General features: G+C 34.5%; 1 protein-coding gene across 1 annotated transcript; it reads left to right on the plus strand.

Annotated features, from left to right (window-relative positions):
* Positions 1-220: 220 nt before the first annotated feature.
* LOC130453632 (neurabin-1-like) lies at positions 221-18673 on the plus strand. The gene is made up of 5 exons (XM_056793288.1): positions 221-1313; positions 1449-1560; positions 2363-2459; positions 5255-5434; positions 17521-18673. The coding sequence occupies exons 1-5, from the start codon at positions 1283-1285 to the stop codon at positions 17620-17622; spliced, it is 522 nt and encodes a 173-aa protein (XP_056649266.1). The 5' UTR covers positions 221-1282; the 3' UTR covers positions 17623-18673.
* The last annotated feature ends 8095 nt before the right edge of the window (positions 18674-26768 follow it).

Consider the following 26768-nt stretch of genomic DNA (forward strand, 5'->3'; position numbering starts at 1 on the left):
CACCAATTCGCTTATGACCTGCTCTTTCTCTACTTTACCTGATATAAGCAATAAGAGATGTGAATTTTCCTCTAAGTACGGCTTTGGCTACATCCTATAAATTTTGATATGTAGTCTCCTTATAATCATTGTCTTTAATGAAATTATTGATTGTTTCTATGATTCATTCTTTGACCCATTTATTCCTTAGGCAAAAATTTGTTTATATCTATCATCTATGTATATGCCATATACATATAAATTTATTTATTGGCAAATAGAGAAGGTTTCCTATTTTAGCTATAAATATCACTTGTATAAATGGTTCATTAGAAAACACCTTTTTCCTGGGTACCATCAATTACTTGCATTCCTTTTGCATTGTGAAACTGTGAACATTTGGAGTATCACTGTCATTGCTAACAGAAGGAAATCTGGTTCAGCCTTATGAATCTGAGATCTGGAAGAATGAATACTGGTAAATTGAGCAACAGTTGGAAAATGAATGCTGTACTTCAGGGGCTGACTTTTTTTTGGCTGCCAAGTACCATTAATATGATTGTTGTTCAGAGAATATTAGAACCTCTGGTGTGAGGGCTTGCTGAACACTTTTCAGGGCTGCTCATCTGCCTTTGGTGTCTACTTGTCACCCAGCTCTCACCTGTGGTTCCAAGAAGCTGTAGCATGTGGAGCAGCCTGTTAAAACTGAACAGATTGGTTAAGTTAGGTTGATATCTACTCCAGGCTTGTGAAGACCTCCTCCTGGAATAGGTGGATGAGAAAATTTGCTTCAGTAGCCGTGAATGTAGCTGAAGTAAGCACTGTGAAGTGTGTAGAGTTTGGTTGGACATCTAAGACACTAAAGTCATTTAGGTTCAGTGTCAATCATCTAGGTTCAGTGTCAGTCATGCAGACTTTAGTCTTGCCACAGGATTTAGATGACTCTGGAAGAAAGAGTGAGGCTGACAATTTTGTGCAACTCACTTAAATCCAATTCATACACAAGTTAAAATATTACTCTGTGATGTCACTGGTACTTTTCAAACATAACGATCACCACCACCACTGCCAACTGATTAATCAACATTTTTGACTGTCTCATCCTTTTAAGTCTTCTTAAATCTAGCTTTATTTGTTTTTAACTGCCCTTGCAGCAGGATTAGTATTTTCTTGTTAGATATCCTAGATCATCAGTCTTAGAAGGAACCTCAAAGACCACCCACTTTAATCCCTTCATTTTGTAGATGAGAAAAATGAGGCTCAGAGAAGATATTCAGATAGTTACCTTCCCAGCTGTGACTTCATGGCTTCTGGCTCTAAAATGAAGAACATAGGTAAGTTCTTCACTTTATAAGTTGTCTAAGCCTTGGTCAGCAATAGGTACCAATTAAAGATTGCTATTGTCCCTTGCTAATCCTAGTAAAATATTTGTGTACTGTTGTACTCATTGAATTATTTATTTTTCTTAGAGACCCCAATAAAAAAAGAAAAAGAAGAAGATGAAATAGTAGTGGAGGAAGAGATTATTAGCACTGGAAAACCTACAGAGGGAAAGGCTAAAAAGAGATTTTCCTGGTTCCGGTAAGAGATGTACTTTTTATATATGGATAACAATATTCTTAATAAACAAAACATTTTATTTCTCCTGGAATTTACCTCTTTGGCTACTGTTTGATATGTTTTTTGCCCCTTTCTACAAAAGAACTTCATTATTTATATGAATTTTCTCAGTTGTTCACATCTTCCTCAAAAGGGTGCTGGCATAGAGTAAAGGTGTCCAATTCACAGTTTATGGATGTGACCCAGAGAGATCCATTTCTTTTTGAGTCTGATAATAACAACTTAGTGGGAAAAGTATAGGACATGGAATCTGAGTTATCTGCATTCAGACTGGAGTTTTATCACCTAGTCATGTGATCAAATACAAGTATTTTCTGATCAATAGGTTACAGACTTCCCATCTATAAAATATTACAAGTTGACATCTAGCGTTACTTCAGATCTAAATCAGTGACCCCATCACTCCTTACAAGACAAATCATGTATTAGTTGTGTTTAATGTGGAGGAGGAAGAAGTAGAGAAATGATATTGTGCCATATGCACACATATTTAACTTAACTGGCTTCCATATCTAGTTTTATATTTTTACCTATAGCGCCAAATTTGATCTTGCCCCTTCTCTAATACATGTGCTGACATAGCACGTATCCTACAAAAAGTGTAACTCCAAACTCTTTTAACATGTAGCTTTGTCTTTTTTTCAGAATTGAAATTCATGAAATTTTTATAGTGTGCATCTATTTAAGATCTTTTTTTGTGTCATAGTAGAATGTATTTTGTGTTTTAATAATTATTTCCCTCTCAAATGTTGTATGATTCTAGCAATATCAAAGAACGCAAGCTGTGGAACTTCTTTCATTTTAAAAAACATGACAAACAAGTAAAGAATGTGCACAAGTGGGAAGAAATTGATCAAGAGGTAAATTTTCATTATGTTAAATTTATCAAAGATTTAAGTTTGTTTCCCCATTTAAATTACTAGAGAGTGAGCTTTCTCTTGAATTAGAAAACTATAATTTACCTTGGATTGAGGAGTTAACATTCTGTCATCATTATTAATCAGTATGCATAGGAATAAAATTACCTGAGTAAGGAGCAAAAGTACCATAGCGGCAACTGTTTGGCCTTGAAGTCTCTTTTTTGTTCCCAGAGATCATTCAAGAACCTCTCTCAAGAAAAGGGAATGATTAAGAACTCTTAAAACATTTGAATTGTCTGTATTTGGATGTTCTAAGGACAAGGGATAATTGATTCAACTTTTGGCCTCAGAATATTGTTGGCTGAAAATTTTCTAAAATTATGGCACAGAGTATTGAAATACACTTAACCTAGAGAAAAGTGCAATTTGAATTGTTATGGGCTGTTGCAGGTAGGAAGTGATAACATAGTAGGATAATTTTCCCTCCATGAGACAGAAGGGGTCTCTGAAGGGGCTGTACAATATTTAAAAAATAACAGGTAGGTAAAATGGTAAAAGTTTACCAAGAAATACCTCTGTCGGTTGTTGGCAAAATAAGAGGAGAGATTGCATGTGTATGTCTTGATTTACTGTGCCTGTGTTACTGAGCAAAAAAAAGAACAGGAGAGCCACAGATGGGCCAATATGACAATGAAGGAAAATAATAAATGTTGAAGGGGATATGGCAGAATTGGGACACTAATGCATTGCTAGTGGAGTTGTGAATTAATACAAGCATTCTGGAGGGAAATTTGGAATTATGAGCAAAGGGCTTTAAAAGAACACATATCCTTTGATCCAGCAATACCACTGCTGGGTTTGTACTCCAAAGAGATAATAAGGAAAAATGCGTATACAAAATATTCATAGCTGAGCTCTTTGTGGTGGCAAAAATTGGAAAATGAGGGCATGTTCCTCAATTAGGGAATGACTAAACAAATTGTGGTATATGTTGGTGATGGAATACTATTGTGTTATAAGGAATGATGACCTACTTGATTTCTATATGAACTGGAAAGACCTCCATGAACGGAAGCAGAGTGAAATGAGCAGAACCAATCGAATGATATACACTGAAAGTGAAACATTGTAGAACTATCCAACATAATGAACTTTACTACTAGCAGCATACAATAGTCCAGGACATTCCTGAAGGACTTATGAGAAAGAATGCTATCTATATTGAGAGAGAGAACTATGGGAATAGAAATGAAAAAGAAAAACTTAAGACTTAACACTTAGAACTTGTTTATATGAATATATGATTTGGGGTTTGAGCTCTATGGCAAAAATGAATAATATAAAATTAGGTATCAAGGGATAACATTTGTACAATCCAGTAGAATTGCTTATTGCTTCTGGGAGGGGAAAAGGGAAAGAAAATGAATCATATAAACTTGAAAAAATATTAAAAATAAAAAAAGAATATGAGGTATGAGGTCAATTGGGAAAATATCTATTGATCTTCACACACATATTTTTACACATACATAAATAAATAGATACACATGTACATATGAGTAAGTCCAACTAAAGATTTCATCACCCACCAGGCATTAGGAGGTATTTCTGACCTGCCCAATTTTGTTTGTGCTCTAGCTAGCAAGAATAAAATTCTGAATTGCCTCACATTAGGAATTCTTTTGAATCCTCCAAGGATGGTCCCATCTCTTAATAGATACTGAAAAAGGACCCCCACAACACTGTCTAATGGAGATGGGCATATTTTTTTCAATTTTCTTTTACTTATAAAATAATAAATGGCAATAAAATACAAGCTTTCCTCCAAACCTAAAGGTGACAACATCGAATATGTTTAGCATTTGTAATCATGATGGTCAACTTGCCAAAATCTTGTTAAAAAAAAATAAGATTTGTTTCCATTTACTTTCTAGAAATATTACCCATCAGTAGAAATAGACAAAAAACTAGGATGCACTTTAATAGTTCCTGACCAGTTTCTCAACTGATATGGTAACCTCAATTGGAAAGTTATGGATATCAGACACTGGAAGATGGAATTGGGGACTTGAGGGTTCTTTGCCTTTATAAGAACCATCACTAGATTCTAAAGTTAGCTAACACCTAGCTAATCTAACTTCTAGTCTTAGAACCTGATGATAACTCCTCCTCTGCCTCCCATGACCCAGAAACCCCAGCAGATCCCACCAGGCCAAGTTGCCTCAACTTCCTTCCTGGGTGGATATTGGGTAAAGTGGCCTGTGTTCCTGGCCAAAGAAGAGACAAAACTACCTGGGTAAAGGTAGATTTTAGTTCAATTTATTTTGGCCATGGAGCATAACTGAATACACTTTGGATATAGATAATTTTCCTCTCATCTTGTCTTAACTTGGAATAGGTGGAAACATTTTAGTATTAATACATTCCCTTACAAAGTCATCACTCCTTAAGTGAAAATATATCAAGTATTTTGCCTGTTTTAGAATAATGCTATTTTTAAAAAGGCTCTAAAGTATTTTCATTGCAAAAAAATAAAGTTTTTTCCTGGTTTACAAAACTCACTTCAGATCTCTTGTTGTTCCGTGAATTTTTGACATACAGATGAAAGAAAAGGGTGGTGGGGATAAGAAATACAGCAGCCTTGAAAAGCAAAATTTATAAAAAAAATGAACTGTGAAATGAGGGATGATTTTGGAACAAATGGTCTCTAAGGCTCCTTTGAGGTTTTGCTGTCTATGGTTATATTAACATATAGCCATGGAACCTTTTTAAATATTGTGTCTCTTGACCTCTAGGTATTGGAAGATTACTGTCCTTATTCTACTGAAGCCCCTAAAACATTGCCAACAGAGTGGACAAATATTGAAGTTGGTAATTGGTTATGGAGCATTGGAATGGAGGAGTATGTTGTAAAATTTTATTGTAAAGGAATAAGTGGTGAAAAACTCCTTACACTGGACAATCACTCGCTAAAAGTAAGTTCAAGAATTGACTTTTTTTTTTACAATCCATTAGTCAACATATATATATATATATATATAATCACTAATTTTATGGAGAGAGTATTTAAAACATAATACAAAAATGGGAAATCCTATGTATGATCTATTTGCCAATCTTATGGTTTTAAGAAAATCATGTTAACCTCCTTTTGAATGTAGTATCAAGGGAGATTTCTTTTTGATTGTGATTTGTTAAATTCCCCCCTCCCCTTTTTAGTATTGCTAACATGTGGTCATTTCTTTTTATTTATATTTATTTATTTATTTTTAAAAACCTACCATTCCATCTTGGAATCAATCCCCATGTATTAATTCCAAGGAAGAAGAGGAGTAGGATCTGGGCAAGGAGTGGGTAGTGAGTGACTTGCCAAGGTTCACACTGCTAACAAGAGTATCAAGAGTATGTGAGGGGGGCACTGGGTAGCTCAGTGGATTGAAAGCCAGGCCTATAGATGGGAGATCCTGGGTTCAAATTTGACATCAGACATTTCCCAGCTGTGTGTGACAAGTAAATCACCTTAAAAGACTTATATATATTAATTTAAGGTAGCCAAGGAATTCAGCTATGTAATTCCTAAATGAAAACTCAAGTCAGCAGTCAAACTTTTATGGAGTTTAATTACAAACAGGAGGAAGAAAGATATTAGAGATAGAGAGATAGAGAAGGAGAGAGAAAGGGGAGAGAAGGGAATAGGGCTTAAATACCTCTTCTGTTTAGGCTGGGCCAAAAGGCCCAAGCCCTTAGATAGCTAGAGGCAAAGAAAAGAGATCAGTCCCTATCACTCACGTGACCAAAATGGAGAAAGAGTCTCAGGGGCCTCCACCTCCAGCTTCCTTCCGAGCAAGTTTCTCAGAGCACCACCTCTCAGAGCAAAACCTCCCCAACCAAACCCCCCTAGTCCTCAGACCCCGCTATCTTTAAGGAAACCATCCAAGTTCCCTCCCCTCAGTTCTAACATCTACCAATCACTGTCCATGTCTTCCGTGTGCCAATGGTGGCTCTAGATTCACCCAGGACCGCCCAGAGTTCTGTGGCTTTACACATGTCTGTTGAAGGTCATATTCTCAAATAATTAAATTTTGATCCTTTGCTGCAGCTCTTCCTAAATCCTGTTACCCTGAGTAGGGTGGAGATTGGAATAATTAAATTTTGATCTATGCTGCAGCCCTTCCTAAATCCTGTTAGGACTGAGTAGAGTGGAGATTGTAATTTCCAAGACCTGGTTCTGTAATTCCAAGTATCTCTATTGTATCAATTCTAAAATCAATCATGGCTCAAAGAACTTTCTGTTCTATGCTTATGCATAGGTCAAAGCCCTTTCCATTGTTCAGCAAAAGGTTTCTGTCCTAAAGTAATCTTAAGAAGGGAGGAGGAGGAACCTCCCATGCCAATGGGGTTCACATTCCAATAGACTATCAGTAAGAAATTTTCCAAGTATGAAATTTCCCAATGGTGAAATTTCCAACATTTATAAGTCTAAGAAATGTTAAGGTTTACGGTGTGGCAAAGTAGGGATATTAATTCATTGCTGGTGGAGTTGTGAACTGATCCAGCCATTCTGGAGGGCAATTTGGAACTATGCACAAAGGGCGATAAAAGAATGTCTACCCTTTGATCCAGCCATAGCACTGCTGGGTTTGTACCCCAAAGAGATAATGGACAAAAAGACTTGTACGAAAATATTCATAGCTGCGCTCTTTGTGGTGGCCAAAAATTGGAAAATGAGGGGATGCCCATCAATTGGGGAATGGCTGAACAAACTGTGGTATATGTTGGTGATGGAATACTATTGTGCTCAAAGGAATAATAAAGTGGAGGATTTCCATGTGAACTGGAACAACCTCCAGGAAGTGATGTAGAGCGAGAGGAGCAGAACCAGGAGAACATTGTACACAGAGACAAACACACTGTGGTATCATCGAACGTAATGGACTTCTCCATTAGTGGTGGTGTAATGTCCCTGCACAATCTGCAGGGATCAAGGAGAAAAAAAACACTATCCAAAAGCAGAGGACAAACTGAGGGAATAGAAACACCAAGGAAAAGCAACTGCCTGACTACAATGGCTGAGGGGACATGACAGAGGAAAGACTCGGAGCGAACACTCTGATGCAAATACTAACAACATGGCAATGGGTTCAAGTCAAGAACACATATGATACCAGTGGAATCACACGTCGGCCACGGGGGGTGGGAGGGAGGAAAAGAAAATGATCTTTGTCTTTAATGAAAAATGCATGGAAATGATCAAATACTATAAAATTAAAAAAATAAAAAAAAATTAAAAAAAAGAAGAAATGTTAAGGTTTACATGTGTGACCATGGGTAAGTCACTTAATGCCCATTGCCTAGCCTTTACTGCTCTTCTGCCTTATAACCAATACATAGTATTGATTCTAAAGTGGAAGATGAGGGTTTTTTTAAAAAAGAGTGGTTGGGATTCAGGGTAAACATGGTGGTAGTCTAGACGCACGACTTCCTCTTCTCAGTACCCACTCATAATAGACTACCTCAAAAGACCAAAAAAACCAAATTCATAAGAATGAAGAGACTCTACAGTAGGGCCCAGCATTAAAGGTATGTGGAATTTGGGTATTTCCACACAATAAGGGGGTGAAAAATCTCCCTTCAAAATGTGAGCTGATCTAACCTCCCCCACTCCACCTACGGAACCAGAGTCAGAGCCAGCTTGCTCCTGAATCAGCAAATGAGTAAGAAGCACCTCTAGGTCCTTGGGAACTGACTAAGACCACAAAAGGCCTACCCCTGAGAGCAGCTACATGTGAAACCCCAGCAGCCTGAAAAGCACAGACCATGGGTGCTCCTGGGAAGATATCACAGAGAAGGGCAGCAAACAGCAGAAGCTGCGGAGATTCGGGAGCTTGCCTCGGGCAAAATCCTTGCTCCTTAGCTCCATACACAGAGTTCCTTCCCATCTCACTCAGATTTCTGACTAAAATGGGAAGGAAAAATCTCTACAGTGATGGTAAATTGTGACCAAGAGCAACAACCTCCCTCCAAGGAAAACAAAAAGAAGTTATTGACCCTGGAAAATTTTTACAGAGGAAAAACTCAAGCTACAAAGGAAATACAAGTGGCAGCTTCCACACTAAAGGACCACAAAACCTAGAACATAATAGGCAAGAGAATTGGGTCTTCAACCAAGGATCACCTATCCATCAAAATTGACTATATACTTGCAGGGGAAAGTATGGGCATTCAACAAAATAGAAGATTTCCCAGTATTTGTAAAGAAAAAAACAGAACTATAAGTGGAAAGTTTGATATCCAAACACAAGATCAAGAGAAACATGAAATGGTAAATAAGAGAGGGAAAAGTGAAAAAAAAATTTTATTCAAACTTTCTTTTTTAAGGGCTAAAATTAGATCAAATTCTATGTATTAATATATGGGGGAAATGTTATTTGTAACTCTCAAAAATTATATTCAATATCATGGTAATTAGAAGAATCATTCACAGGAAGAGACTGGGGCATTAAGGGGCTATGAGATGATATGCAAAAAGGGGGGGGGAATCAAAAATGGCACCAAGAGATACTTCAAGAAATAAAATAAATAGTATAATCTTTATCACACAAAGATACAAATGGGCAGGGGAGAGGAAGAATACTCTTATTAGAAGGAGAGAAAGAGAATGCTAATAGGTAATACATAAACCTTACTCTCAGTGAAATCAATTCTGAGAGGGAAGAGAATCTAGACCACCAGGGTCTTAAATTCTATCTTATCTGACAGGGAAAGTGAGAAGGGAAAACTAAGGTGGGTAGGTTGGGGAAAAGTACAAAAAGGGAGGTAAAGAGAGGGGGGAGGGAACGTAACAGACCCTAAAAAAAAGAAGGGAACAAAAAGGGAGGGGCCAGAAAGGGAGGCATATTAAGGGAGGGGATTAGGGGAATTGATTAAAAGTAAACCACCAGTTAAAAAGGATGTAGCAAAAGAAGAAAGGACAGAACTAGGAGAGGATATCAAAATGCTGGAGAATACAAAAGTGACAATCCTAACATTGAATGTGAATGGGATGAAATCACCCATAAAATGAAAGCAAATAGGAGAGTGGATTAGGATCCAAAATCCTACCATATGTTGTCTACAAGAAACACACCTGAGGCGAGTAGATACTCACAAGGTTAGAATCAAAGATTGGAGCAAAACCTGTTGGGCCTCAAGTGATAGAAAGAAGGCAGGAGTTGCAATCATGATATCTGACAAAGCCAAAGTAAAAATAGATCTGATTAAAAGGGATAAGGAAGGTAAATACATCCTGATAAAAGGGAGTATAGACAATGAGGAAATATCACTAATCAACAAGTATGCACCAAATGGTATAGCATCCAAATTTCCAAAGGAGAAACTAGTGGAATTGAAGGAGGTAATACATAGTAAAACTGTACTAGTGGGAGACTTGAATCTACCACTATCAAATTTAGATAAACCAAATCAAAAAATAAATAAGAGATAAAAGATGTGGATGAAATCTTAGAAAAATTAGGGTTAATATGTCTATGGAGAAAAATAAATAGGTACAGAAAGGAATACATCTTCTTTTCAGAAGCACATGGTACATTCACAAAGATTGACCATATACTAGATTATAAAAACATGGCAAACAAAAGCAGAAAAGCAGAAATAATAAATGCAACCTTTTCAGACCATAATGAAATAAAAATAATGATCAGGGACTTCCGGTCAAGATGGCTGCTTAGAGAAAGCTAAAGTTCAAATCCCCAGAAAACCCTTCCCGACCGATCTCAAACTATAAGCTCCTAAGGGGCCGAAATTCAAAACGATCAACAGCATAGACCCTGGGACTCCTCCTCCTGGACCTGGACCTGGATCAAAAGGTACAGCCCCCCTCAAAAGCCAGAACCTGAGATCACTCGGACCTAAGGGGTAGGAGCGCAGAGTCCAAGGCTCCGGGAAGCCGCAGCCCCGCCCCTCTCAGAGAGCAGGGTCGTCTGAACAACAACCCTCAGGGCCTTCTATCCGAGTCCCAGTGAAAGTCACTGCCCTCGGAGCTCCCCCCGCAGAGAGCAGGCTTGTCTGAAACAACAGGAACCCTCAGGGCGGGCAAGACAGCCTCACGGGCTGGATCCTCCTATCCAAGTCTCAGTGAAAGTTACTGCCCCCGGAGCTCCAGGGAAGCTGCAGCCCATCCCTCCACAGGCCGACGAAACAGCCTCATGGCCAGCTATTCTGAAGGCAACTTCCGGAAAGCAACCCGACCCAGAGAGCCGGGGGAGAGTGTGGCCTCCTGGTCCGACCCTTCCACTCCAGTTCCAGTGAGGCATATTCATTTTAACCAGGGGAAATCTCATAGAACCGACAATCTGCCCAGGACTAAAGCCTCTGAACACCAGACAGAGATAAGAAAAACTAATCCTCCACATTCAGAAATGGCAAACTCCACAGAAGCACAGAAGGCCCAAAATACCAAGAAAAATAAGAAGAAAGGGGCAACTTTGGACACATTCTATGGAGCCAAAATACAAAAAACAGAGCAGATAGAAGATGATATACAAGAAAATGCTCCAAAATCTTCCAAAGGAAATGGAAACTCTCCACAAACCCATGAAGAATTTGAATCAGAAATGACCAAAAAGATGGAAGCCTTCTGGGAGGAAAAGTTGGAAATAATGCAAAAGAAATTCAAGCATCTACAAAACCGGTGTGATGAAACTGAAAAGGAAAACCAGGCTTTAAAGGCCAGAATCAGGCAGCTGGAAGACAACGATCGTGTAAAAGAGCAAGAATTAATAAAGCAAAGCCAAAATACCAAGAAATTAGAAGAGAACATAAAATATCTCACCAACAAGATGACAGATCTGGAAAATAGAGGGAGAAGAGATAATTTAAGAATAATTGGACTTCCACAAAAGCCAGAAATAAACACCAAACTCGACATCGTAAAACAAGGGATAATCAAAGAAAATTGCCCAGAGATTCTAGAACAAGGGGGCAATACAGCCACTGACAGAGCTCACAGAACACCTTCTAAACTAAACCCCCAAAAGACAATTCCCAGGAATGTAATTGCCAAATTCCAAAGCTATCAAACAAAAGAAAAAATCCTACAGGAAGCCAGAAAAAGACAATTTAGATATAAAGGAATGCCAATCAGGGTCACACAAGACCTTGCAAGTTCTACTCTGAATGATCGTAAGGCATGGAACATGATCTTCATAAAGGCAAGAGAGCTGGGTCTCCAACCAAGAATCAGCTATCCAGCAAAACTGACTATATACTTCCAAGGGAAAGTATGGGCATTCAACAAAATAGAAGACTTCCAACTTTTTGCAAAGAAAAGACCAGAGCTATGTGGAAAGTTTGATACCGAAAATCAAAGAGCAAGGAATACCTGAAAAGGTAAATATTAAGGAAAGGGGAAAAATGTTATCTTCTTCTTTTACGCAAACTCTCTTCTATAAGGACTACATTTATATCAATCTATGTATACTAATATGTGGGGAAAATGTAATGTATAAATAGGGGATAAAGAAAGACCAAATAGAATAATGGTTCTCACACAAAGATTCACATGGGAAGGGGAGGGGAAGAAAACTCCTATAAGAAGGAGAGGAAGGGGGGGGGGGGTTACTTAAACCTCAATCTCAGGGAAATCAACTCTGAGAGGGAAAAACATCCAGATCCATTAGGATCTTGAATTCTATCTTACCCAACAAGGGTAGGGAGAAGGGAAAACCAAGGAGGGGAGGGAGAGAGGGAGAACAAAAAGGGAAGGAAAGAGAGGGGGGAGAGGAGGGAAGAAAAAGGGAGGGACTAAAAAGGGAAACATCAAGGGAGGGGACAAGGGAGACTGATTCAAAGTAAATCACTGGACTAAAAGGTAGAGCCGAAGAAGAAAAGGTTAGAATTAGGGAAGGCTATCAAAATGCCAGGGAGTCCACAAATGACAATCATAACTTTGAACATGAATGGGATGAACTCACCCATAAAACGTAGACGATTAGCAGAATGGATTAGAATTCAAAACCCTACCTTATGTTGTCTTCAAGAAACACACATGAGGCGGGTTGACACCCACAAGGTCAGAATTAAAGGATGGAGTAAGACCTTCTGGGCCTCAACTGATAGAATGAAGGCAGGAGTGGTAATCATGATATCTGATAAAGCCAATGCAAAAATAGACCTGATCAAAAGGGATAGGGAAGGTAATTATATTTTGTTAAAAGGGACTCTAGACAATGAGGAAATATCATTAATCAACATGTATGCACCAAATAATATAGCACCCAAATTTCTAATGGAGAAACTAGGAGAATTGAAGGAAGAAATAGACAATAAAACCATACTAGTGGGAGACTTAAACCAACCATTATCAAATTTAGATAAATCAAATCAAAAAATAAATAAGAAAGAGGTAAAAGAAGTGAATGAAATCTTAGAAAAATTAGAATTAATAGACATATGGAGAAAAATAAATAGGGATAAAAAGGAATACACCTTCTTCTCAGCACCACATGGCACATTCACAAAAATTGACCATACATTCGGTCACAGAAACATAGCACACAAATGCAGAAAAGCAGAAATAATGAATGCAGCCTTCTCAGATGACAAGGCAATAAAAATAATGATTAGTAATGGTACATGGAAAACCAAATCTAAAACCAATTGGAAATTAAACAATATGATACTCCAAAACCCTTTAGTTAAAGAAGAAATCATAGAAACAATTAATAATTTCATCGAGGAAAATGACAATGGCGAAACATCCTTTCAAACCTTTTGGGATGCAGCCAAAGCGGTAATCAGAGGTAAATTCATATCCCTGAATGCTTATATTAACAAACAAGGGAGAGCAGAGATCAATCAATTGGAAATGCAAATGAAAAAACTCGAAAGCGATCAAATTAAAATCCCCCAGCAGAAAACCAAACTAGAAATCCTAAAAATTAAGGGAGAAATTAATAAAATCGAAAGTGATAGAACTATTGGTTTAATAAATAAGACAAGAAGCTGGTACTTTGAAAAAACAAACAAAATAGACAAAGTACTGGTCAATCTAATTAAAAAAGGATGGAAGAAACGCAAATTAACAGCATTAAAGATGAAAAGAGGGACAGCACCTTCAATGAAGAGGAAATTAAGGCAATCATTAGAAATTACTTTGCCCAATTATGGTGATGGAATACTATTGTGCTAAAAGGAATAATAAAGTGGATGAGTTCCATGGAGACTGGAACAACCTCCAGGAAGTGATGCAGAGCGAGAGGAGCAGAACCAGGAGAACATTGTACACAGAGACTAATACACTGTGGTATCATCGAACGTAATGGACTTCTCCATAAATGGTGGTGTAATGTCCCTGAACAATTTGCAGGGATCCAGGAGAAAAAAACACCATTCATAAGCAAAGGATAAACTATGGGAGTGGAAACAACGAGGAAAAGCAACTGCCTGAATACAGAGGTTGAGGGGACATGACAGAGGAGAGACTCTAAATGAACACTCTAATGCAAATACTATCAACAAAGGAATGGGTTCAAATCAAGAAAACATCTAATGCCCAGTGGACTTACGCGTCGGCTATGGGGGGTGGGGGGGTTGGGAGGGAGTAAAAGAAAATGATCTATGTCTTTAACGAATAATGCTTGGAAATGATCAAATAAAATATATTTTAAAAAAATAATGATCAGTAAAGGTATGTGGAGAGCCAAATCAAAAATTATTTGGAAATTACATAATATCATTCTCCAAAATTGGCTAGAGAATAAATCATCAAAACAATAATTTCATTGAAGAAAATGACAATGATGAGATATCCTTTAAAAATCTATGGGATGCAGCCAAATCAGGATTCAGGGGGAAATTTATATCTTTGAGTTCATATGTTAATAAATTAAGGAGGGTAGAGGTCAATGAATTGGACATGCAAATCAAAAAATTTGAAAGTGAACAAATTAAAAATCCCTAGAAGAAAACTAAATTAGAGATCCTAAAAATTAAGGGAGAAATAATAAAAGTGAAAGTGAAAGAACTATTGTACTAATGTAAAACTAGAAACTGCTATTTTGAAAAAAAAAACAAACAAAATAGACAAACTACTGGTCAATCTAATAAAAAAAAAGGAAAGAAGAAAAACAAGGTAATAGTGGAGATGAAAAGGGAGACCACACCTCCAGTGAAGAGGAAATGAAGGCAATCATTAAAAACTCTATTGCCCAATTATATGGCAAAAAATATGCTAATCTAGGTGATATAGATGAATGTTTACAAAAATATAAATTGCCTAGATTAACATAAGAAGAAATAGAATTCTTAAATAATCCCATATCAGAAAAAGAAATTGAACAAGCCATCAAAGATCTCCTTAAGAAAAACATCCCCAGGGCCTGATGAATTAACAAGGGAATTCTATCAAACATCAAAGAAAATTTCAAAGTTCATTTGGAGAAGAACAAAAGATCAAGGATATCCAGGGAAATAATGAAAAAAAACACAAAGGAAGGTGGCCTTTGTAGTACCAGATCTCAAACTATGGTGGCCTTTGTAGTACCAGATCTCAAACTATACTATAAAGCAGTGGTCATCAAAACAATTTGGTAATGGCTAAGAGGCAGAAAGGAGGATCAGTGGAATAGACTGGGGATAAGTGACCACAGCAAGAAAGTCTATGACAAGCCCAAACATCATAGCTTTTGGGACAAAATATAAAATAAATAATTTTGATTACATCAAATTAAAAAAAGTTTTGTACAAACAAAACCAATGCAACCAAAATTAGAAGGGAAGTAACAAATTGGTAAACAATCTTCATAACAAAATCTCTGACAAAGGTCTAATTACTCAAATTGACAAAGAACTAAATCAATTGTACAAAAAAATCAAGCCATTCTATAAGTAATAAATGAGCAAGGGACATGAATAGGCAATTTTCAGTCAAAGGAATCAAAACTATTAATAAGCACATGAAACAGTGTTCTAAATCTCTAATAATCAGAGAAATGCAAATCAAAACAACTCGCCTCATACCTAGAAGATTGGCTAACATGACAGCAAAAGAAAGTAATGAATGATAGGGAGAGGGGGTGTGGAAAAGTTGGGATATTTGCATTGCTGGTAGACTTGTGAATTGTTCCAACCATTCTGGAGGGCCATTTGGAACTATGCCCAAAAGGGGCTAAAAGACTGTCTGCCCTTTGATCCAGCCATAACACTGCTGGGTTTTTACCTCAAAGAGATAATAAGGAAAAAGACATGTACACGAATATTCGTAGCTTCACTCTTTTTGGTGGCAAAAAATTGGAAAATGAGGGGATGCCCTTCAGTTGGGGAATGGCTGAACAAATTATGGTATATGTTGGTGATGGAATTACTATTCTGCTCAAAGGAATAATAAAATAGAGGAATTCCATGGGAACTGGAACAGCCTCCAAGAAGTAATGCAGAGTGAAAGGAGCAGAACCAGGAGAACATTGTACACAGAGACTGATACACTGTGGTACAATTGAATGTAATGGATTTTTCCATTAGTGGCAATGCAGTGATCCTGAAGAACCCAGAGGGATCTATGAGAAAGAACACTATTCGCATTCAGAAGAAAAACTGTGGGAGTAGAAACACAGAAGAAAAACAACTGCTTGATTACATGGGTCTAGGGGGATATGTTTGGGGATGTAGACCATAAAGGAACATCCTAGTGCAAACATCAGCAGCATGGAAACAGGTTATGATCAAGAACACATGTAATACCCAGTGGAATTGCGCATCAGTAATGGGAAGGGCGGGCAGGGTGAGGGGAGGGAGGGATAGTATATGATTTTTGTAACCAAGGATTAATGTTTGAAATTGACCAAATTAAAAAATAAATGAAATGAAATGAAATGAAAAAAAGAAAAAAGAGTATGTGAGGCCACATTTGAATTAAGGACTTTTTAAAAAATTTAATTTATTTAGTCAATTTTTAGAACATTATTCCTTGGTTACAAGAATTATATTCTTTCCCTCCCTGCCCTCTCCCTACCCTTCCTGAATCTGTTGCTCAATTTCATTGGGTATTACATGTATCCTTGATCAGAACCAATTTCTATGTTGTTGGTGTTTGCATTATGATGATCATTTAGAGTCTACCTCCCCAGCCATATCTGAGTTAAGGACCTCTTGTTTCTAGGCCTAGCTCTCAATTTGCTAAGCCACCCGTCATTCTTTTTTATAACTCTGTGCATTAAAAAAAAAACCCACTGGTAACCAGGAAAGCAGTTTTGTAGTTTTTGAACAGTCAGATTAATTTCACTGAAACAGATTAAAAAACATTAATCATGGAAAATGGCAAAATTTCATTTCATTTATAGTAAATAGAATCTCATATTTTATAAGGCCTAAATTGCAAATCCTCGTTAGTATGATACCTTTGTCTTTGACTAGAGATACTTGATCCATGAAATATGATAACTTACTAGACAAAAAAAAATTCTACTTAGATTCATTTATTTCCAAAGAGAATAGAATTTTGAGGGTTTTTAAAGTCTACTTTCTCTCATAACATGTTTCTAGGATTTTTCTAAAATATAGTATTTGATTTAAGTTCCTTTAAGCTGTAAATGTCTGATATTCTGACCTTTCAATTTTTATTTAATTTTTAATTTTAAAAATAAATTAATAATACATTTAAGTATTGATTGATTTTATTATTCATTCTTTTACTTAAGTAAACAGGTATGTTTTAATTAATTTAATTTAGTTTTCCATTTAATTTTTTTTTCAATTTGGGATTGTTTCAATAGCACAAGCATCATTGGACTCCCATCCAGATGAATAACAATTAATACATGAAATCCCAAAACATTTCACAACGGCGAACTATTACGGTAGTTCCTTAATGTATTTTAGGATTGTACGATGTAATTTTTTACTTCATCCAGACCTAGGGAATATTTTTCTATTCTTGGAAAATCTTTGTTCTTTAGAAATGATCCTATAGCAGCATCATTTTCAGGTTCATTATGTAAAGAATTAGAAAATCTATTCATCTGAATAAGTAGATGCAAAATTACACTTTTAATTTTTCTTTCCAAAGGAAATCGAAGTCAACAAGAAGAAAGACCGTCGGAAAATACTTAAGGCTATTAAGAAAGTTAGAGATTTTTGGGAAAAAAATCATCATTTCGTCTTATTATAGAAATTGATGGAAAGAAGACACAGAACCTGAAAGATGGCAAAAATGGAAAATGCAATTACTTTTGTTATATTGACTTTCCATCATTTTACTTCTGTTACTTTTGTTATAGGAACTTTTAAGGGATTTTACTTCCATGTTACTTTTGTTATATGAACTTTTAAGGGATTTTACTTCCATGTTACTTTTGTTATATGAACTTTTAAGGGATTTTACTTCCATGTTATTTTTGTTATTATTAACTTTTAATCATTTCACTTCTTAGTTACTTTTGTTATATGAACTTTTAAGGGATTTTACATCCATGTTACTTTTGTTATATGAACTTTTAAGGAATTTACTTCTATGTTACTTTTGTTATATGAACTTTTAATCATTTTATTACTGTTACTTTTGTTATTATTAACTTTTAATCATTTCACTTTCATGTTACATTTGTTATATGAACCTTTAAGGGATTTTACTTCCATGTTACTTTTGTTATATGAACTTTTAAGGGATTTTACTTCCATGTTATTTTTGTTATTATTAACTTTTAATCATTTCACTTCTATGTTACTTTTGTTATTTGAACTTTTAAGGGATTTTACATCCATGTTACTTTCGTTATATGAACTTTTAAGGGATTTTACATCCATGTTACTTTTGTTATATGAACTTTTAAGGGATTTTACTTCCATGTTACTTTTGTTATATGAACTTTTAATCATTTTATTAATGTTACTTTTGTTATTATTAACTTTTAATCATTTCACTTTCATGTTACATTTGTTATATGAACCTTTAAGGGATTTTACTTCCATGTTACTTTTGTTATATGAAGTTTTAAGGATTTTACGTCCATGTTATTTTTGTTATTATTAACTTTTAATCATTTCACTTCTATGTTACTTTTGTTATATGAACTTTTAAGGGATTTTACATCCATGTTACTTTTGTTATATGAACTTTTAAGGAATTTACTTCTATGTTACTTTTGTTATATGAACTTTTAACGGATTTTACTTCCATGTAACTTTTGTTATATGGACTTTTAATCATTTTATTACTGTTACTTTTGTTATTATTAACTTTTAATCATTTCACTTTCATGTTATATTTGTTATATGAACCTTTAAGGGATTTTACTTCCATGTTATTTTGATTTATGAACTTTTAAGGGATTTTACTTCCATGTTATTTTTGTTATTATTAACTTTTAATCATTTCACTTCTATGTTACTTTTGTTATATGAACTTTTAAGGGATTTTACTTCCATGTTACTTTTGTTATATGAACTTTTAATCATTTTATTACTATTACTTTTGTTATATGAACTTTTAATCATTTTATTACTGTTACTTTTTTTATAATTTTTAATCATTTCACTTTCGTGTTACATTTGTTATATGAACCTTTAAGGGATTTTACTTCCATGTTACTTTTGTTATATGAACTTTTAATCATTTTATTACTGTTACTTTTGCTATTATTAACTTTTAATCATTTCACTTTCATGTTACTTTTGTTGTATGAAGCTTTAGGGATTTTACTTCCATTTTGCTTTTGTTATATGCACGTTACTTTTGGTATTATTAACTTTTAATCGTTTCACTTCTATGTTACTTTTGTTATATGAACTTTTAAGGGATTTTACATCCATGTTACTTTTGTTATATGAACTTTTAAGGAATTTACTTCTATGTTACTTTTGTTATATGAACTTTTAATGAATTTTACTTCCATGTAACTTTTGTTATATGAATGTTTAAGGGATTTTACTTCCATATTACTTTTGTTATATGAACTTTTAAGGGATTTTACGTCCATGTTACTTTTGTTATATGAACTTTTAAACATTTTATTACTGTTACTTTTGTTATTATTATCTTTTAATCATTTCACTTTCATGTTACATTAGTTATATGAACCTTTAAGGGATTTTACTTCCATGTTACTTTTGTTATATAAACTTTTAAGGGATTTTACTTCCATGTTACTTTTGTTATATGAACTTTTAAGGGATTTTATATACATGTTACTTTTATTATATGATTTTTACGGAATTTACTTCTATGTTACTTTTGTTATATGAACTTTTAATCATTTTATTACTGTTACTTTTGCTATTATTAACTTTTAATCATTTCACTTTCATTTTACTTTTGTTATATGAACCTTTAGGGATTTTACTTCCATGTTACTTTTGTTATATGCACGTTACTTTTGTTATTATTAACTTTTAATTGTTTCACTTCTATGTTACTTTTGTTATATGAACTTTTAAGGGATTTTACATCCATGTTACTTTTGTTATATGAACTTTTAAGGAATTTACTTCTATGTTACTTTTGTTATATGAACTTTTAACGGATTTTACTTCCATGTAACTTTTGTTATATGAACGTTTAAGGGATTTTACTTCCATTTTACTTTTGTTATAAGAACTTTTAAGGGATTTACTTCCATGTTTCTTTTGTTATATGAACTTTTAATCATTTTATTACTGTTACTTTTGTTATTATTAACTTTTAATCATTTCACTTCTATGTTTCTTTTGTTTTATTATTAACTTTTAATTATTTCATTTTTAAGTAAGTATTATTTTGATAGAGGATAATTTTTGCACAGGTTAATAATTGTTAATATCATACATATAACATATGAAAAAATGATTATAATATGCACGTATACTTTTTTATAAGAACCAATATGGAATTTCCTCCATATGACCATAATGTAAAAAGCAATCATTCTAATCTAACAAAATATTTAGTTATTTTTCCTTTTCAACTTTTCATTGCCACTGCCACCAGCTTTAAGGAATCTGTCTCAAGTACTCTTTATTGGTTCATAATCCCAGAGAACTCAATAGGCTTTAGTCAAGCCCTCATGATGCTCTCTTACTTTTGTTTCAGAATCTATTTAAACAAAAGAAATGCATATAAAAATCTGTACATATTATAGATTTCCTGTAAGTGTACATATTGTTCATGAGATCTCCTTATTACCTTACTTTTTTTGTCATAATCCTCTCCAAATCATATTTTAAGAGCTACAAAGTATAGTTTTATATTCATCACTCTCTTACAGAATTTAGTTTAAATTTCTATCAAAGTATTTTAAATAACAATGAAAATAACTTCATAAAACTTCCCCCTTAAAATTTCAGTTCATTCTCTCATAAAGGTATAAAAGCTCAGTGGAATAAGGATACCTCTTTAGGATTCATTCATAGGCACAGGCAGCACTTATGCTTTGGGACATGGGTGAACAGAACACGTTGGAGGGCAATGAAATTAGAGCTAAGAGATATCCCAAAACTATCCTCATTAAGGACATTGTAACATGTAAGGCATCCATTGATGTTAAGTGAGCAGCCTAGATGTAATCATAAAACTGACTGGACAGGACCCTTCCTCCTGATAGGGAATATTTTAATATAGATACTTGCACATACACATGTATTTCCATTTAAATGTGTATACACATATCTAAAATAATCTATACTAAAAAATAAGCATCATATGAAACTGAGAAACACTAGCAGCTATCCCAATAAATATAAGAGTAATGAAAAAATACCAACTCTCCCCAATACTATTTGAAAATTTTCCGGAAATACAATAGTAATAAGAAAGACAAATCCAGGACTTAAAGAGAGGAAAACAGGAGTATATCTAGTTATTCTTATTTGCTTATAACTGACAGATGTCTTAGAAAATCCTAAAAAATCAGGAGATATTGTAACTAAGATGAGAATTTATAGCAAATTTACATTCTACAAAGTAAACCCTCAAAAATCAATACTATTTCTATATAATAGCCACAAAGATTCAATGGGTAGTACTAGAGATAAAAATCACATTGTAAATAACTATAAATAGCTGCAAATAACATGTTAGGATCAAACTACTGAAATATACAAACTAATTGTATAAACAACATTATAAAGTGATCCTTGAGGAAGAAAAGAAAACTATAAATAGCTGGAGGGAATATTCATTATTCATGACTGGTGATCATAATTTAGGGCAAGTGTCAGTGCTACTCTACTTATCCAATTTCTAGTGCTATGGCAATCAGATTTTTAAAGGTTACATTATGAAATTCAATAGAATTATAACAACTCAATTTAAAAAATATATTTATAAAGGGAAATAATGAATGAAGACTGGGATATATAAAAGTCTGTAAATTAAATACTGAGTCCAGACTTCATAATGTTATAAGGAAGCAATCACCAAAGCCATACTCTAATGATTAAAAAATTGAAAATTAAATTTTGTATAAATAGCCAGTGAAGGGTGGTTTAGCATAAATGTTTGTTGTATTGTGACAAAGGCTTTTTTCTATATCAAAAAATTATATGCTTTAGGTTGTTTTTCTTTTCTATATGATTGTCTTTACTCTTTTCCTTATGTTAAACTATCTTTTGTATTCCCCGCATAAATCTAATTTTTTTAATCACAGATTGGTTTTTGGCTCAATCACTATTTTGTTGACAGAATTTTACTAAAAATTGTTAAATTAAGTTTCATTAAAAGTCTGGACTTCTGTAATTTTTCCTTCCCTTGTTTAGGTGTTAGGATTATAATTATTCAGTGAAATTTAATAGTGCTTTCTCAATGTTTTGAAAATATTTTATGTGTATAGTAATACTATAATTATTCTTTGAAAGTTTGACTCAATTCAGGACTAGGAATTTTTCACCAATATCCCCTGAATTCCCACTTTGGCATGGCATTTCATTTATACTTTGATTTCTTTCTCTCAATTGGATTATTAAAGAACTTTATATGGGATTCTGTTAGTTTGGATATTTAACATGCTCGAAGATTTTTCTCTATTTTGTATTTTCAGTTTTATCATCATAAAATCATATAAAGTTGGAAATTATTTGATTCCAGTTTTGTGTTTTATTATATTTTCTAGATTCTTAATTGGATTTTCTTCCATCTTTCTAATCATGTTGATGATTTGACAAATTTGTTCATCTTTTTCAAAAAATCAACTTGTAGTTTTATGCATTATTTTCATCATTTGCAAAGTGGATTTTTTATTTAGTTTTCTCTAATTTTTCATAGTTCATTTTTCTATATTTTCTATTTCTTAGCTGCGTTTCAGATATTTTAGTATGTTATTTCATCCTTATAATTTCCAATTGCATTTCCTGTTTTACCTAAAAGTTTATCAATTAAAAAGTCATGTTGGTTTTCCAAGTTATTTCTCTTAAAATTGTTTTATATTATTTCGAATTTTTTAAATTGTCTTTTCTTTTTCCTATAAAATGTGGGAAATGAATAATAAACTCTTTTATGAATTTATATTGTCAATCAAATTTCTATATCGGCCATGTTGAAAAAATACGAATGTCTTATTCTGTACTCTTGAGTCTTTGATTTATCAGGAGGCAAATAGTATATACTTTTTCATTAAGCGTCTTGCATCATGGTTGGTCATTACACTGATTAGAATTCCTAATTTGTTCAATGTTTTTGTCATTACCATATTGTTCTCCTTGGCTCTATTTACTTGTCTCTCCTTCACACTTTACATGTCTTCCCATTATTTTCTCAAACCTTCCATTATTTATTGAAATACAATAACATTCTATCATATTTCCATCACATAACTTTCAGCCATTCCCCAATTTGTGGGCTTGCCTTAAAATTTCTATCCCTAGCCACATTAAAAAGGTATATAATATATTTTAAAATATGTATGCAAATACATATATGTGATATATAAATATATTTATGTATATGACTATCACTCCCTTCCACTGGCCTCCCTCTAATTACCCCATTTTCGCACAGTAAGGCCAGCTACATCTCTCACTATGAGTGCTAAGGGGGTAGTATCCTTTTTTATACTTTTTAAACTTTTACTTTATGTCTTAGTACCAATACTAAGTAAAAAGTTCCAAGACAGAAGAACAGTAAGGGCTAGGCAAAGTTGCCAAATTTGAATGCAGGACCTGTCTGTAGGTCTGGCTCTCTAACAATTGAAAAACCCAGCTGTCCTGGTATGATCCCTTAATAATGAAGTCTTCAGCCATCATATCAGTGTGTTATGTTTACCCTATTAGGTGATTAGGAGCTGGTTACTTTAACACTATGAACATCAATTAGACTTTGGTAAGAGATATTTGCTTCAACAATATAGTAAGAAAAGAATTCCAAATATTACCCCAACACCTTTTCTCCTATTTCAACACAATCACAGGCAAGGATGAGATCATACTTAACTTGGATTTGATCCACAAAATTTATTTACAAATCTCTCACTGAACAATGGAAGACTCTCTCTCTCTCACTTTTTTTTTTTTTGGCTTTTAAGCATAGCCCAGGCTGGACCCCAGGCCCCAGACTTCCTGTAAGTGGCTAGAGCTTCTGAACTTTTAAAATGCACAAGGCCTGGCCATCTGCATTCTCTTTCACCTAAAAGAAGACAAAAAAGACACAAAATGACAAAAGTCACAGCATGGCATGTACTCCCAACTTTAGCTCAAATCCAGGTAAGACATGATCTGAGAGCCCTATGGCAACTGGCCATCCTCACACACTCTACAGGAAGGAAAGGGCCTTGACCATGTTTCCCATTGGATACTTTTGAGTATACCCCAGTTCTACAGCCCATCAGAAAGTCTCCTCTTCACCACATTGTCAGAGGACCCAAAACAAATACCTTGCAAATACTCCACAGCCTGCAGGGAGATCAACCTATGCCAGTTCATAGATGGGTCTGTTTGGTTGGCTTTCCATTATGATCACAATAAATGTTTCTGAAATAAGAAAAGTACCCCAAATGCCTAAGATTAACCACTATTTCATAATGGAAAATCCTTCATCAAAAGATTGAAACTACAGTTCTCAAAAGAAAAATTGTAAGTTATCAACTTTATTAAACATGATTGCAAGTCATTAATAAAATTGTATGCAATAACAGAATGGGGGCTCTACCTCAGGAGGTAGCATTATAAAAGGTCAGAACTGCCAATTTTGGAGAGGATATATAAAAATTAGCACAATGAGTTGTTCTACCTTTGACATGGCATATCCATTTGGGAAATCAATTTGGAATTATAATTTTGAAAAAGTGACTTAAACTGTCTATCCCCTTTGAATATTTTACTCTCAAGCATACATTCCCAAGAAACAAAAAAACTAAAAAGTTCCCCCTGACATCTAAATATTCATTATACCCTTTATGTTGTTGGAGGCAATTAGGGGAAGAAGTGGTTAGCATGCCGGGCATGGTGTCAGAAGACACAAGTTCAGATCTAGTTTCAGTTACTCATATCCTGGGCAAATCACTTAACCTCTGCCTACTTTACTTTCCTTAATTGGAAAATAGGGATAACAGGAGCCACCCTGTAGCTAGGATCAAATAAAATACTTGTAAAATGCTTTGCACAGTGCCTGGCAAATAATGGACATTGTATAAATGCTCAGTGTTTCCAAGTCATGTTCTGGAAATAAATTCAAGTAGTTTATGATTATAGTTGCCCTTGGGAAACCACTATTCTTGTGCTCTATGGCAGTGATTGTGAACCTTTTAGAGCTGGAGTGCCAGTCCCTGCCCCCACACACCCCCAGACCAAGTGCTATGCCCACCACCAAGAGACAGCATATCATACCCCTCTCTCCCATGGAATCCCAGGTTTTCCCCTCCTTTACAAAGGTTTGAGGGATACCTTAGGGATACCCACATATCATTAAAATTCTTGTCTCCAATTCTTTTTTCCAGTATACATGAGCAATGACAATTGTTCCTGTGGTAGCCTAGTTTGCTCAAAATGCTAAAAATCTGCATGAGGAGATAAAGTCTTTATCTGCTAATGCCACAGGAATCTGATATTATTCCCATTGTAATTCTACTACTAGCTGGCAACCAGCAAGGGCATCTTGACTTTTTGAAATTATAGTCTAATATAATACCCTTTGGATTTGTTGCGCAAAATTTCAGGATCTGCGCCCACAAGTATTTTTGCAGTCTTCTTTCTGTACCACCTCTGTATATGATGATGCCACTGATAAGCAATTTTTTGGATGGCTTTTGACTAATTTATTCTCAGATGAAGTAATTTTATCAGATTATTCTTGGCAGTGGACAGTGAATTGGATGTTATGTAATGACAACACACTTTTGCTCCTGCTGAGATTCTGCCTCGAAGCCTCCATTCTTCTAGTCATAAGGAATAACAAACATAGTAATGTTTAAGAATGAATGGAGAGTGCTTTTTTTTAATAAACCCTTCTGTCTTCGATGAGATGAGTATCATAGAAGAGGAACCAAGTGCAAGATTGTAAAGCTTTACTAGAAGGAGAAATCGTAGCTGGCTGCATCAGGGAATGTTTCTTGGAGGCAATTCAGTGTCAGCTGTGTCTGGAAATATGAGGAAGATTACATATATAAGCAGATTATATGTATATAATACATAATATATAGAATATATAAAATCTTTATATAATATATAATTTTATATATCTTATTATATATAAGATGATAAATATAAGCAGATAGCTGAGAGGGATAAGGAAGTTTCCAAATAGAGACCTGCACAGTCTATATGACGCACAATAGGAGATCAATTCTTATTGGAAGGAGGTAAGGCCTTTTGAAAGACTTGATTGTTTCTGTTTCTGATAGAAGGATATGTAGATAGATAGATAGATAGATAGATAGATAGATAGATAGATAGATAGATAGATACATAGATAGATAGATAGATAGATAGATAGATAGATAGATAGAGATAGAGATAGATATAATATAGTTGGGGAGCATGATGAAAGCACTGTAGCCAGAAAGAAGAACATGAACAAAATTGGTCCCAGGATGTTCAAAAAAGGAACTTTTGCAGTAAAAAGTAAGTAAATTAGTTACACTATTGGGAGGATTTTGTAGTGGAATAAAAACTGAAAATATGAATGAAGTCATATTGTGGAGGGCTATAACTTAGAATTTTATTCCTACAAGGCAACATTTTTCACACTGCCGGTCATAGTTGGTTATGATCTGAAACTACATAAAGACACAGAGCAATTGCTGATGTAATGATAGAACCATCATCCCCAAATGGGAGAAATTATGTAAAATATACCAGGAAAACTAAGTCAATGTTTCTATCTTTCCAAAAGGACAGAACTTTTCTAACTCCAAA

Source organism: Monodelphis domestica, chromosome 4 (assembly GCF_027887165.1).
Source record: "Monodelphis domestica isolate mMonDom1 chromosome 4, mMonDom1.pri, whole genome shotgun sequence".
NCBI lineage: Eukaryota > Metazoa > Chordata > Mammalia > Didelphimorphia > Didelphidae > Monodelphis > Monodelphis domestica.

Excerpts from the sequence above, each read along its gene's own strand:
- LOC130453632 (XM_056793288.1), top strand. The coding sequence starts at position 1,283 with ATGGCTTCTGGCTCTAAAATGAAGAACATAG. Across the intron at positions 2,460-5,254 it reads GGGAAGAAATTGATCAAGAG|GTATTGGAAGATTACTGTCC; the intron begins GTAAATTTTCAT and ends CTTGACCTCTAG. Across the intron at positions 5,435-17,520 it reads TGGACAATCACTCGCTAAAA|GAAATCGAAGTCAACAAGAA; the intron begins GTAAGTTCAAGA and ends TTCTTTCCAAAG.